General features: G+C 43.4%; 1 protein-coding gene across 1 annotated transcript in view; it reads right to left on the minus strand.

The window, feature by feature from the left end:
• Positions 1-15236, minus strand: part of LOC140740053 (very low-density lipoprotein receptor-like) — a 102998-nt gene that overhangs the window by 49024 nt on the left and 38738 nt on the right. The window contains exon 7 of the mRNA XM_073068891.1: positions 10323-10462. Within this exon, the coding sequence (XP_072924992.1) occupies positions 10323-10462 (140 nt within the window). The remainder of the gene's footprint in view (positions 1-10322; positions 10463-15236) is intronic.

Genomic DNA, 15236 nt, shown 5'->3' on the forward strand with positions numbered 1-15236 from the left:
TAGACATCCCTCTTTTTCTGAACCAAGTTTCTAATATCCCTTGAAAACCATGGCGCTTTCAAACCTTTAACCTTTCCTCTATACCTCTAGAATTAATGCCAACTTCACCACCGACTTCGGGCTTCTTCACCACCAACCCAAACTGGAGGTAAACCTTTAGGGTATCTTGCACAAGAACTCCCAAGTCCCTTTGCATCTCTACATTTTGCATTCTCTCCCCATCTAGATAACAGTCTGCCCGTTTATTTCTTCCACCAAAGTGCATGACCATACACTTTCCAACATTGTATTTCATTTGCCACTTCTTTGCCCATTCCCCTAAACTAGTGGTCACCAACCTTTTTAAGCCCAAGATCCCCTACCTCGGCCTTAGTGAAAGGCGAGATCGACCCCAGATCAATTAGTTACACGTATGTGCACTGGGGTAGAAAAGACCGGAAGTAAAACCCCACAACCTGGAAGTAGAAATAATGCATAAACACCAGGGGTACCCACCGTTTTTTGCACCGCAGACCAGTTTAATATTGACAATATTCTTGCGGACTGGCCGGGGTGGGGAGGGGGGGTGTTAAACACGTCGGGAATACAGTGATACTCAAAGGAGGTTCCTTATGTCCAGTCTATTGTGCAATTTAGTTTTCGCGGCTCTCGGCATTAGCTGCTGTCCCGCTTGCTCACGTTTTTTCCACTGAGAAAACTCAATGGGTTTGTCTTTAGTGCAAGGTGCTTGGACTCAGGGTACCAATGCAGTTTTGAGGGCTTCATTGCCTCATTAGACAGCCTCCCGCCCACCCGCCCTGGCCAGATGCGGCTGGTCGTGGGTGGGGGTGAGAGGACAAGGTCAGGGCCAGAGGTCACCGTGCCGAGGACGCAGCGGTTGCAGTCTGGACAGAGTGACTGACTCCTGTCGCAATGAGTGCCACAGGACCGCACCCGCCCCCCTTGTAGGATCAATTGGACGACAAAAGTTTGTTTCAGCAGATTGCAGCGAGGTAGCTGCTCTGCTACTTACGAAACCCTGAGCCCGAATTAGGATGTCTGCAAATATTTTAGCACCAGGCTCCCCACGAACATTCAGTGTGCTAAACAGATTCAGAGGTGGCACCCATCTGTCTGCACTCCAGGCCAGTACCAGCAGCACTTCCCACCAGCCGCGCTCCGGGTCAGTAGCATTGGCACTTTCCGCCAGCCATGCTCTGGGCCAGTAGCATCGGCACTTCCCGCCGACCGTGCTCCAGGCCAGTAGCATTGGCGGCTCTCACCGGCCGTGCTCCGGGCCAGTAGCATTGGCGGTTCTCGCCAGCCGCACGAGGCGAACACTGGCACGAGGGTATCACTGCATTTAGGCGACTGATGACCTTGCGTGGGTTCAAGTTCAACAGTGGGCATGACAGGAAAGGTGCAGCTGACTCATATTGTTTCAGTGGTTGGGGACCACTGTATAGTGCGGGGGAGCTATGCACATGCGCACTGGGCAGAAAGAACGGAACCAAAACTCCGCAACACAGAAACAATCTCTCAACAGTATTTGTGTATTTATTTTTCATTCTTTTTCAGGATCTACTGGGAAAGTCTCAAAGATCGACCAGTCGATCACTATCGACAGGTTGGCAACCACTACCCTAAACTATCTAAGTCTCTCTGCAGGCTCTCTTTCCTCAACACTACTCGCTCCTCCACCTATCTTTGTATCATTGGCAAATTTAGCCACAAATCCATTAATACCGTAGTCCAAATCATTGACATACATAGTAAAAAGCAGCAGTCCTAACACTGACCCCTGTGGAACTCCACTGGTAACTGGCAACCAGCCAGAACTTATTCCCACTCTCTGTATTTTGCCGACGAGCCAATGTTCCACCCATGCTTATCTTACTAAGCAGCCTCACATGCGGCACCTTGTCAAAGGCCTTCTGAAAATCCAAGTACACCATGTCTACTGCATCTCCTTTGTTTACTTTGTTTGTAATTTCGTCAAAGAGTTGCAGTAGGTTTGTCAGGCAGGATTTTCCTTTCAGGAAACCATGCTGGCTTTGGCCTATCTTATCATGTGCCTCCAAGTACTCTGTAATCTCATCCCTAACAATCGATTCCAACTTCCCAGCCACTGATGTCAGGCTAACAGGTCTAATAGCTTCCTTTCTGCTGCCCCTCACCCTTCTTAAATAATGGAGTAACATCTGCAATTTTCCAGTCATCAAGTACAATGCCAGAATCTATCGATTCTTGAAAGATCATTGTTAATGCCTCCGCAATCTTTCCAGTTACTTCCTTCAGAACCTGAGGGTGCATTCCATCAGGTCCAGGAGATTTATCCACCCTCTTCCTGAGCACCTTCTCAATCATAATTTTCACCGCACAAACTTCACTTCCCTGTCACTCTTGAATGTCCAATATACTGCAGACATCTTCCACTGTGAAAACTGATGCAAAATATACATTAAGTTCCTCTGCCACCTCTGCATCTCTCATTACAATATCTCCAGCATCATTTTATATTGGTCCTACTCCTTCTCAAACTGCAGGGTGAATTCTATCCTTTACCTTGGGCTCCCTAATCAAATCCTGTTCATTATACCACACCCAATCCAGAATAGCCTTTGGTAAAACCAAAAACTACTCTAAAAAACCACCTTGTAGGGATTTTAAAAACTCTCTCTTGGGATGCAGCATTCTGAAATCCCCCATCATTCTATTAACATTGTCCTTTTTAAATGTCTTTTTAATCTCCCATTGTAATTTGTAGCTCGTGTTCTGGCTACTGTTCAGAGGCCTGTACATAACTCCCATCAGGGTCTTTTTACCCTAGCAATTTCTTAACTGTATCCACAAGGATTCTACACCTTCCAGTCCTATGCCAACTCTTTCTATGAATTTGATTGCATTTTTTTACCAACAGAGCCACACCATCCTCTCTGCCTGCCCTTTTGATACAATGTGTATCCTTGGACATTAAGTTCCCAACTATAATCTTCTTTCAGCCACAACTCAGTGACGCCCACAATACCTGCCAATCTCTAACCACACTACAAGACAATCTACCTTATTCCTTACACTGTGCATTCAAAAGTAACACCTTCAGTCCTGCATTTGCCACCCTTTTCAATTTTGTCCCCATATTACGTTGCAACTCTTCCCACTGACTGCAATTTTGGTCTATCATCTGCCTGTACTTCCTGACAGTCTCACTACATACTGCATCTGCTTGTACTGTAAACCAGCAAAAGGACTAGATAAAGTGGATGTGGAGAAGATGTTTCTTATGGTGAGGGTTTCCAGAACCAGAGGGCACAGCCTCAAAATTGAGGGGCGGCCTTTTAGAACAAACGTAAGGAGGAATTATTTTTTTTGCCAGCGTGGTGAATCTGTGGAATGCTCTGCCACAGACCCATGGGTACATTTAAGGCATAAGTTGATAGTTTCCTGATTGGTTGGGTATCAAAGGATATGGTGAGAAAGCAGGTGTATGGGGTTGACTGGGACATGGGATCAGCCATCAGGCAGAGCTGTCTCAAAGGGCTGAATGGCCTAATTCTGCTGCCATGTCTTATGAACTTCTTCCTTAGCCCCATTACCAGTTCCCATTCCCTTGCCAAATTAGTTTAAAACCTCCCCAACAGCTCTAGTAAACCTGTCTGCAATGATATTGGACCCCCTTGGGTCCAGTTTCTTTTGCAGAGGTTATACCTTCCCCAGAAGTGATCCCAATTATCCAGATATCTGAAGCCCTACCCTCTGCACCAGTTCCTCAGCCACACAGTTATCTGCCAAATCATTTTGTTCTTACCCTCACTGGCATGTGGTTCAGGCAGCAATCCAAAGCAGTTTCTACCCAACTCCCTATATTCTATTTCTAGGACCTCCCCCCTTTTGCTACCTTAGTCATTGGTGCCAATTTGTACCAAGATTTCTGGCTGCTCATCTTCTTCTGTTAGAATGCTGTGGACCCAATCTGAGAAATCACTGATCCTGCCAGCTGGGAGGTGACATAGCATCCAGGTGTCTCTATTATGTCCAGAGAATCTCATGTCTACTCCTCTAGTTCTGAAAATCTCTTTACTACACTCCTCTTCTCCCCGTTTACCTTTTGAGCCACAAACCAGACTCAGAGCGAGAGACCCAGTTGCTGTAGCACCCCAGGTAGGTCGTGCCCCTAAACAGTCTCCAAAGTGATAGACTTTTTATTGAGGGAATGGCCACAGGGGTACTCTACAGTGGCTGCCCATTTCTTTTCCCTCTCCTGACAGTTACCTGGGTACCTGCCTCCTGCAACTTAGGAGTGATACCTCCCTGTAGCTCCTATCTAGCACCTCATTCTCCCATGAGTCAAAGGTCATTGAACTGCAGCTCCAGTTCCTTAACACGTTCTCTGAGGAGATGTAGCTCAGTGCAGCTGGTGGAGATGTGGTTATCCGGGAGGCTGCAGGTCTCCCAGAATTCTCACATTAAGATCACAACACAGCCCTTGGAGCCACTCTCACTAACAGATGAGGAATAAAAAAGAACCTTACTAGAAACTTTCCTCACCCAAGCCTGTTGAGCCAAAGCCTCCCCACTCTAACACTGGTCCACTGCAACAATAGCCACCCCTCTTGTCCCTACCTTATTTTTATTTGCACTTGCTAATGCACCGTGATTCAATTGGGCTGCCGGGAAAAGCCAAAAGTCCGTGATCTCTGCTTTGTAATATCATTCACTCCTACCTGCGTGAAGCCTCCTCCATTGGTTCGATTGGAGTTTGAAATGCACCACTACTTGAGAGGGTGATGGAGGCAGAGGCTTTTTCAGTACTTTAAATGGCAAAGAAAATGAGTACTTGAATCATGAAAGGCAGTGAATCAAGTAGGTAAGTGAGATGGGTGTAAATTGGTCACTGATGATTATAGACATGGTGAGCTAAAAGGCCTGTTTTGCACTGTACAACTGTATTACCACTTCTTTCTTCAGAATAGGGGGTAACCCTGGGAATTACAGTCAGAGAACTTCAGTGATCGGAAAATTAATGGAGAAGATTCTTAGAGAGAGGATTTTTAAAAAATTAGAGAAACAGTCTGATTACAGATAGCAGCATGGGTTTGTGAGGGGCAGGTCATACCTCATGAACTTGACTGAATTCTTTGACGATGTGATAATCTTGGAGGTCATATCCACTAATCCCTCAAAGTAGAAGTGCAACTTGATAAGGTTGTTAAGACAGCAAATAGTTTTAGCATTCATTAGCTTGTGGATTGAGTTCAAGAGCTGTGAGGTAATGTTTCAGCTATATATTGTGTTCAGTTCTGGTTACCTCGTTGAAGGAAGGATGTTGAAGTTTTAGAGAAGGTGCAGAGGAGTTTTACCAGGATACTCACTGGACTAGAGAATATGTTTTATGAGGATAGATGCAGAGCTAGGACTTCTCTCTTTAGACATAAGGAGGATGAAAGCCAACTTGATAGAGCTGTACAAGATAATAGATCAAATGGGTAGCCAAAGGCTTGGAAATGAGTAACATAAGAGGCCATAATTTTAAGGTGATTGGAGGAGAGCATACAAGGGATGTCAGAGGTAAGAATATTTTAAACACAGAGAGTGGTGGATGCATGAAATGGTCTGCCAGGAGGGATGGTATAAGCAAATACATTAGGAGCATTTGAAAAATTCTTAGATAGACACGTGAATGATAGATAAATGGAGGGGAAAGCAGGGTTAAATTGACCTTAGAGTAGGTTAAAAAGTCAGTACAACATCATGGGCTGAAGGGCCTGTCTTATGTAACAAGTTCCTTCAAAAAGCTGCCTTGTAAGCTAAAGGGGTTAGTGGGTGTAATTTTCAAAACACAGAATATGTCTGGGGGCTGACTGGCTGTCAAGCTCTTGTTTTATCAGTTAAGAGATAAACACAGGCTAATGATGATAACCAAAGGAATCTGATTTTTTTTACTTGGTTTTTACACTTTAATGGAAAGACTTTTTCCAATGAGCTGTTTAATAGTGGTAAGCATTTTAAATCTTATCCCAGTTATTAACGGTGGTGCCTGTGCAAACCTGCTGCTGCCCTTCCTCAACTGTCAGCCATCACTCTCCAGCAAGGAATGGAGAGTATGTGGGAAGGTGGTTACCTACCACCAATGGCCCTGGGGCCTGTGTGGGAGTTAAGTGGTTGTGCTTAATGTTTCTTTTCCCAGGGCAGGAATGGGTCCAATGATCCAGCCTCATGGATGTACCAGCCAGCCTTTAAGTGTCCAACTTTGAGTTCTCTCCAGTTAACCCATTGCTCTCCTCGATCTTGGATGGTTACTGACTGGGCTCTGGCACACAGATCCCTCCTTCAGCAGACTTGCTACTCCATCACCACCATTCCATTCCAGAGCAGGCTAGCAGGAGGAGGGATCAGTGTACAGAGGGTCAGGTGCTATCTGCTATGTTCCCTATATACAGATGCTCTCTCCTACACAAAAACATGGGGAAGTGAGCAGTTGGCACTCAACACTGACTGCCTGGGTCAAATGTCTGCAATCCTGGCTCAACAGTGCACAATTTGCAACTTCAGCAAAGTCACAAGCTAGATCGGGAGATTCAGCGAGCTTGAGATTGTGCAAATCTTTGCTTGGGACAAGCGAGTGGATGATTTTATAAGTGAGCGGGGCCAGTCGGTACATTCGCCAGGCTTGAAATCGTTTTGTAATTAGGCACTTGGCAAGGGCCAATAAAAAAAAGAAGTCGGGCATAGGTGGAGTGGCCACTGTGGGAGTGACCATTATGTGAGTGGGTAGCATTAAGAGTGAGAAGCTTAAGGCTTTGGCTCAAGAGCCTTCAGCAAGAAAAGATGGGCGCTAAGATAAATTCCCTTCATTCTTATTATTACACATTTAGAGCAGTGGGAATGCCAGGCAGGGCAGTGAAGTGCTCCTCTTGTGGGACATGAGAAGACAGAGTGAATTTCAATAACCCTGACAACCACACTTGCAAGAAGTGCATACAGTTGCAGTTCCTTAGAAACCATATTAGGGAGCTGGAACTGGACTGGGATGAATTCCAGATCATCTTGGAGGCTGATTGACAAGAATGGCAGATAACCTATGTTATGTTCAAGAAGGGTTCTAAGAATAAACCAGGACATTATATGTCGGGAAATCGTGGGTAAATTACACTGGACAACAAAGATTTTGTTTCTTGAATACCTTTAGGTGTATCTTATGTATTTTGGGCTACTGATCATGAAAATCACCAGGAAATTTCCCTATCACGCACCATTTTTTAATAAACTTATGTTTATTATTTCAGTTCATAATTCAAGTCAATTAAAATGTTGCCCACAATGTAAGCTAAAAGGTTTCCTATCTTGTCTAGGCATGCTTGGGTGACGTGGCTGCTGCATGGCAGACAGGTTTTAGTAATAATTATTGGGATCAGGACTGTAAGGATGGAATTTGCCAACACCAGGCACAAAAATTTCTACGAAGGATTTTGATACTTGAGACAGATGCTTCCCAGAATAACTGATGCCAAGATTAAGGAACGTATTTTTGTTGGTCCACAAATCAAACAGGTCATCAATGACAGGCAATTTGAAGAATTTCTAGTGGGACCGGAGAAAATCACATGTAAGGCATTCAAGGAAGTTGAAATTTTTCTCGGCATCTACAGAGCACCAAACTACATGCAGCTGGTTGAAAGCATACTTCAAGCATATAAAACCATGAAATGCAACATGTCACTATAGATTCATTTTCTGCATTCCCATTTAGACTTCTTCCCTGCAAACCTTGGTGCTGTTAGTGACAAGCATGGTGAAAGGTTTCACCAGGACATTGCGATCATGGAGAAAAGATACCAGGGCAACTGGAATCCATCAATGCTGGTGAACTTAAGCAAGAAGCCTCAGTCACTGAGTACAAATGAAAATCATTAACAAAATATTTTTAACTTAGTTGAACTATTGCAAAGCACCAGCACCATTATGCAATTAAACACACTATATTCAATAAAAGTTAGTTAGTTGTTTCTCTAAATTCCTACGTGATACAAGTAGTCTGAAATTATATTTGTGTTCATATTTAAGCAGTCTATCATAAACAAAAAAAAATTCTGAGGAAGCAACACTTTTGAAAAAATTTGTTGTCCAATGTTATTGGAAGGTATTTTAAGGGGCAGGATATACAAGTACCTGGATAGACGAGGCCTGATTAGGAATAGTCTCATGCCTTTGTGTGTGATACATCGTGTCTATCCAATCTCATAGTTCTTCAAGAAAGCTACCAAGGGTGATAAAGGAAAGGCACTGAACATTGTTTAAGTGGACTTTAACAAGGCCTTTGTCAAAGTCCCACACGGTAGGCTGGTCAAGAAGATTCAGTACCTTTGCGGGAAAAGCCAGAGAGTAGTAGTAGTAGATGGTTGCCTCTCTGACTGGAGGTTGGTGGTTAGCGGTATGTTTCAGGAATCAGTGCAGGGTGTGTTGTTGTTTGTCATCTATATCAATGATCTGGATGATAATGTCATAAACTGGATCAGTAAATTTGTGGATGACATCAAAATTGAGGGCATAGTGGACAGCAAGGAAGGCTATCAAAGCTTGCAGCGGGATCTGGACCAGCCAGAAAAAAAAAGGATTGAAAATGGCTGATTGAATTTAATGAAGCGTTGCACTTTGGGAAGACAAACCCATGATGTGACAAAACACAGTAAACAATAGGGCACTAAGGAGTGTGGTAGGAGAGTGGGTTCTGGGAATACAGATCCATAACTCAGAAACAGAATCAGGTCAAAAGTGCTGTAATGGATGATAGGGTCGTAATGAGAACTTCTGGCACATTGGTGTTTACAAATGTAAGTATTGAGTACTGGATTTGGGATGCTATTTTGAAGTTGCAGAAGACATTGGTGAAGCCAAATTCAGAATATTGTCTGCAGTTCTGGTCTCCTACCTCATTGAAAGAGAACAGAGAAAAATTTGTCAGAACTTGAGGACCTGAGTTATAGGAAAACATTGAATGGGTTAGGATTTTATTCTTTAGAGTATAGAAGAATGAGGGGAGAACTATGCGGGGATAGAGGTTAATGCAAGCAGGATTTTTCCACTGAGGTTGGATGGGATTAGAACTAGAAGTCATACATTAAGGATAAAAGTGAAATATTTAAAGGGAACCTGAAGGGAATTTCTTCACTCAAGAGTGTGATGACAGTGTGGAACAGGCTACCAGCACAAGCGATGGATGATGAGTTTGACTGCAACATTGGAGAAGCCTGGGGAAGTACGTGTATGGGAGGGGTATCAAGTTCAAGCTTAATTATCAATCATTCATGAATAGTCAAACAAAACAGCATATCTAACCCAAGTCACTGAGTGACATCCTGTTAAGTGATAGGACATAGGCGTTATGGGCAAGACCAAGCAGTTCTCAAGAGTCCGCAGATGAACGTATGCACACACGCGATCCAGCTAGTCTTCCACCAAGTGAACACTGGAGGGGCCAGCCTCCAATCCAACACGGATACCACACTACACCACCTCTGGTGTCTCCTCTCCTGGACTACTGCAACAGGCAGGCTCATGGCTTGAGGCCTAGTCCTCGCTACAACTGAGGCCATGCATCTCCCCCACCATCTGTTTCGTCAAAAAAAAGGGTAACAGACGCAGGAATTTACATTACCAATGTCCAACAGGGTCTTGTGATTGCCAGAGAAACTTTCAAAAAACCACTTGCTATTAAGACTGCACAATGCCTTCACACACAACTCCGAAGCCTCTCTGCAGCAGGCAGTAACAAGGTCCGCACCAAGTCCAGCTCTTTCAGCTCCTCTGCCAACGAGCAGCTCACTGATGGGGTAGACCTGCAGTACTTGAAGTTCTTAATGTCCAGCATTGTTTTGCTATCGTAAAAAAGGTGTTTCAAAAAGACAAATCCACCTTTGATTAGCCCAAGAGAGGCCGCTGTGTCTGAACGTGTCACCACCTTAATGGAATACCTTACTGTGCATAGAGGGATATGGTCCATGTCCAGGTCAATGGGACCAGACAAAATACCAATTTGGCATGAACTAGATGGGCCATAGGACCTGTTTCTGTGCTGTAAAGCTCCATGACTAAGTGCTGCATTGGTAGACACAAGAAGATTCAAATTCACTCAAAAAAATTCAACCTAATGCCTTCTTGCAGCAAAGGAAACTAAACTAGCTCCAGGTGTTGATGGTCACTGACATAATCAAGAAACTGCTGCTAAAATATTAGTGTGAAACTCACAGGGTACAGGAGTGACCTGATAGTAAATAATTAGCACAACTCAGAGCTGACCATTCCGCACACGTGAATTAACCTGGCAGCATAAATGATGTTTTTACCTCAAACACTGCCAGCCCAAATGGATTTGTCAGGTACTTTTTGGAATGAAGAACACTTCTTTGATGGTACCCATTCAGTTCTAAGTAAAATACTTCATGAAGTCCAGCATCCACCCAATACAGACGATTCTTTATAAAGTCTGAAAATGAAGCATACAATAAACTGAATTAAATCAAGCCTTTTCACTTCTTTCACTTCATGCTAACTCCAGGCAGCTAAAGTTCTCCAAAGGCCTGGACACGATAATGGCACAGATGGTGAGTGTGGAGCTGAACACCCAAATCTTAGACTGTTTAAGATGAGGCCACTAACGATAATTTGGAATGGCTGACTTTAGCACTCTTCATCCAGAGGAATTAACCTATAGTTCTCCAGCTCAGCTCATCCACTACAGTGAACAAGCACATTCAGTCTAAGTGTCTCTGTTCAAATGACCATTTCTTATAAATCACTGGTTTAGGACAGTTATCCAAGCAGCATCTGCAGCCTCCCCAAGGCCTTTCATTATACAGATTCACTTGCATAGATTTTACTTTTGTTTTACTTTAAGCTACAGCAGGGCAACAGGCCCTTCTGGTCCAACTATACCCATGTGACCAATTAACCTACTAATTTGTACGTCTTTGGAACATGGGAGAAAGTGGAGCACCCAGAGTTCATGGGGAGAATGTACAAACTCCTTGCAGACAGTGGTGGAAGTGAACCCAGGTCACTGGCACTGTAATAGCATTACGGTAACTGCTATACTACTGTAGCTTTGTCCAATTTAAACCACTTGATCTTGGATTTAAGGCTTCACTTGAACCAGAGTCCCAAGAGAACAATGAACATTTCCATTGAAGAATTAAGGGCGTTTGGAATAAGCAAGCAGCAGTAAACTAGGTGATTTCATCAACAATGGAAGACCGGGTCAAGGAACTGAATCTGTAGTTGGATATACTTAGGACCATTCAGGAGGCAGAGAGCATCACAGATGAGACTTTTACTGATGTGTTTTGCATTCAAGTTACAGGCAGATAGATACTATTACAGATAGATACAGATAGATACTATTGAGGGGATTGTTCTTTCAGGGGTGAGCATCAGTAGTCAGTTGTCTTGCACTGTGACCAACTCTAACATTCAGAGGGAATGGGTGCAGTCAGACAGAGCAACAGTTATAGGAGATTTGATAATGAGGGTGCTAGAGGGAGATTCTGTGTCAGAGGAAGAAACTGCTGGATGGCATGTTGCCTCCTAGGTGCCAGAGTCAAGGAGGTAAATTTAGAAAATTTTTGACAGGGAAGCCAGTCAACAGCCAACCCATGCTGAATTCACGTGCCTTACTTGCTAAAACTCAAACACAGAAATAAATGCAGGTTAACAGGGCAATCCTTCCTTGCCTTTACCATGGCCCTGGCTATCCTGATTACTAGACTTGCACTCACTGGCAACTGCTTTATCCAGTGACTTGAGTGGAGGCTACAATTGTCCATCCAGGTTTTGTGGTAGGCTAGAGATAAAGTTGTGGAGTCGCCTCTGAAGATAATTGCTTTATCATTAGCTACTGGTGAAGTTCCTGAATACCTTAAATTGGCTAATCTGTTGGAATCTTCAGAAAAAGCAATCAAAAGGTAGGGCAGGAGATTACCTATTTGGATTTTAGCAAGGCCTTCAATGAGATTCCACATGGTAAACTGGTCTAGAATGTTAGATCCCATGAAATCCAAGGAGAACTAATTAGGTAGATTCAAAATTGGCTCAGAGATAGAAAGCAGAGGGTGGTAGTTGAAAACACTTTCTCAGAATGGAAGCTGGGACTAGTGGCGAGCTCAAAGAATCAGTGTTGAAACCCCTGTTATTTAGAAACATAGAAAACCACAATGCTGTGTCGAACATGTACTTACATTAGAAATTACCTAGGGTTACCCATAGCCTCTATTTTTCTAAGCTCCATGTACCTATCCAAGAGTCTCTTAAAAGACTCCTTTGTATCCGCCTCCACTACCCTATTGTCGCTGGCAGCCCATACCACGCACTCACCACTCTCTGCGTAAACAACTTACCCGACATCTCCTTTGTACCTACTTCATCCCTCCCCCTCATTTATATAAATAATTGGATGCGAATGTACGATGCTTCATCAGTAAGTTTGCAGATGACATGAAATTAAGTGTTGTTGATAGTTAAGCAGGTTATAGATGACAGCAGAATCAGTTTCAGTTAAGCTACTTGTCTGGGGAATAGCAATGGTTTTCAATACAGGTGATATATTTTGGAAAGTCTAATCAGCATAGAACGTCACAAACAATGAGAAAATCTGCAGATGCTAGAAATCCAAGCAATACACATAAAATGCTGGAGGAACACAGCAGACCAGGCAGCATCTATGGGAAGAAGTACAGTCGATGTTTTAGGTCAAAACCCTTCAATAGGTAAGTCACAAATAGAAGGTTTGTGTGTGGTGGTAATAATCTTCTGAGGTGTGTCTATTTCAATGCGAGGAGTATTGTGGGGAAGGCAGATGAGCTGAGGGCATGGATTGACACATGGATTTATGACATTATAGCCATTAGTGAAACTTGGCTACAGGAAGGGCAGGACTGGCAGCTTAATGTTCCAGGGTTTAGATGTTTCAGACGTGATAGAGGCAGAGGGATGAAGGGTGGGGGGGTGGCATTGCTAGTCAGGGAAAATGGTACAGCAGTGCTCAGGCAGGAGAAATTAGAGGGCTTGTCTACTGAGGCCATATGGTGGAGCTGAGAAACAGGAAAGGTATGACCACATTAATGGGGTTGTATTATAGACCACCCAATAGTCAGCGAGAATTGGAGGAGCAAATCTGCAGAGAGATAGCAGACAACTGCAGGAAACAGAAAGTTGTGATAGGAGGGGATTTTGATTTTCCACATATTGCTTGGGACTCCCATACTGTTAAAGGTCTAGATGGGTAAGAATTTGCAAAATGTGTCCAGGAAAGTTTTCTAAATCAATATATAGAGGTACCAACTAAAGAGGATGCAATATTAGATCTCCTATTAGGAAATGAGTTAGGGCAGGTGACGGAAGTGTGTGTAGGGGAACACTTTGGTTCCAGTGATCATAACACCATTAGTTTCAACTTGATCATGCATAAAGATAGATCTGGTCCTCGGGTTGAGGTTCTAAACTGGAAAAAGGCCAAATTTGAAGAAATGAGAAAGGATCTAAAAAGCATGGATTGGGATAGGTTGTTCTCTGGCAAAGATGTCGTTGGTAAGTGGGAGGCCTTCAGAGGAGAAATTTTGAGAGTGCAGAGTTTGTACGTTCCTGTCAGGATTAAAGGCAAAGTGAATAAGAATAAGGAACCTTGGTTCTTGAGGGATATTGGAACTCTGATAAAGAAGAAGAGAGATGTACGACATGTATAGGAAACAGGGAGCAAATAAGGTGCTTGAGGAGTATAAAAAGTGCAAAAAAAATACTTAAGGAAGAAATCAGGAGGGCTAAAAGAAGACATGAGGTTGCTTTAGCAGTCAAGATGAAGGATAATCCTAAGAGCTTCTACAGGTATATTAAGAGCAAAAGGATAGCAAAGGATAAAATTGATCCTCTTGAAGATCAGAGTGGTCGGCTATGTATGGAACCAAAAGAAATGGGGGAGATCTTAAATGGGTTTTTTGCATCTGTATTTACTAAGGAAACTGGCATGGAGTCAATGGAAATAAGGCAAACAAGTAGTGAGGTCATGGAACCTATACAGATTGAAGAGGAGGAGGTGCCTGCTATCTTGAGGCAAATCAGAGTAGATAAATCCCCAGACCTGACAGGGTATTCCCTCGGATCTTGAAGGAGGCTTGTGTTGAAATTGCAGGGGCCCTGGAGGACACATTTAAAATCTACGGGTGAGGTGTCGGAGGATTGGAAGATAGCTCATGTTGTCCGTTGTTTAAAAGAGGCTCTAAAAGTAATCTGGGAAATTATAGGCTGGTAGGATTGACGTCAGTAGTAGGCAAATTATTTGAAGGAGTACTAAGAGATAGGATCTACAAGTATTTGGATAGACAGGGACTTATTAGGGAGAGTCAACATGGCTTTGTGCATGGTAGGTCATGTTTAACCAATCTATTAAGAGTTTTTCGAGGAGGTTACCAGGAAAGTGGATGAAAGGAAGGCAGTGGATGTTGTCTACATGGACTTTAGTAAGGCCTTTGACAAGGTGCCACATGGGAAGATAGTTCGGAAGATTCAGTCGCAGGTATACATGGAGAGGTAGTAAACTGGATTAGGCATTGGCTCAATGGGAGAAGCCAGAGAGTGCTAGTGGAGGAATGTTTCTCTGAGAGGAGGCCTGTGACTTGTGGTGTGCCACAGGGATCAGTGCTGGGTCTATTGTTATTGGTCATCTATATCAATGATCTGGATGATAACGTGGTAAATTGGATCAGAAAATTTGCTGATGATACAAAGATTGGAGGTGTAGTGGACAGTGAGGAAGATTTTCAAAGCTTGCAGAGGGATTTGGACCAGCTGGAAAAATGGGCTGAAAAATGGCAGATGGAGTTTAATACAGACAAGTGTGAGGTATTGCACTTTGGAAGGGAAAACCAAGGTAGAACATACAAGGTAAATGGTAGGACACTGAGTGCAGTAGAAGAGGGACCTGGGAATACAGATACATAATTCCCTAAAAGTGGCGTCACAGTTAGATAGGGTCGTAAAGAGAGCTTTTGGTACATTGGCCTTTATAAATCAAAGTATTGAGTATAAAAGTTGGAATGTTATGGTGAAGTTGTAAAAGACATTGGTGAGGCTGAATTTCGAGTATTGTGAGCAGTTTTGGTCACCGAATTACAGGAAGGATATTAATAAGGTTGAAAGAGTACAGAGAAGGTTTACAAGGATGTTGCTGGGACTTGAGAAATTGAGTTACAGAGAAAGATTGAAACGGTTAG

Source organism: Hemitrygon akajei, chromosome 16 (assembly GCF_048418815.1).
Source record: "Hemitrygon akajei chromosome 16, sHemAka1.3, whole genome shotgun sequence".
NCBI lineage: Eukaryota > Metazoa > Chordata > Chondrichthyes > Myliobatiformes > Dasyatidae > Hemitrygon > Hemitrygon akajei.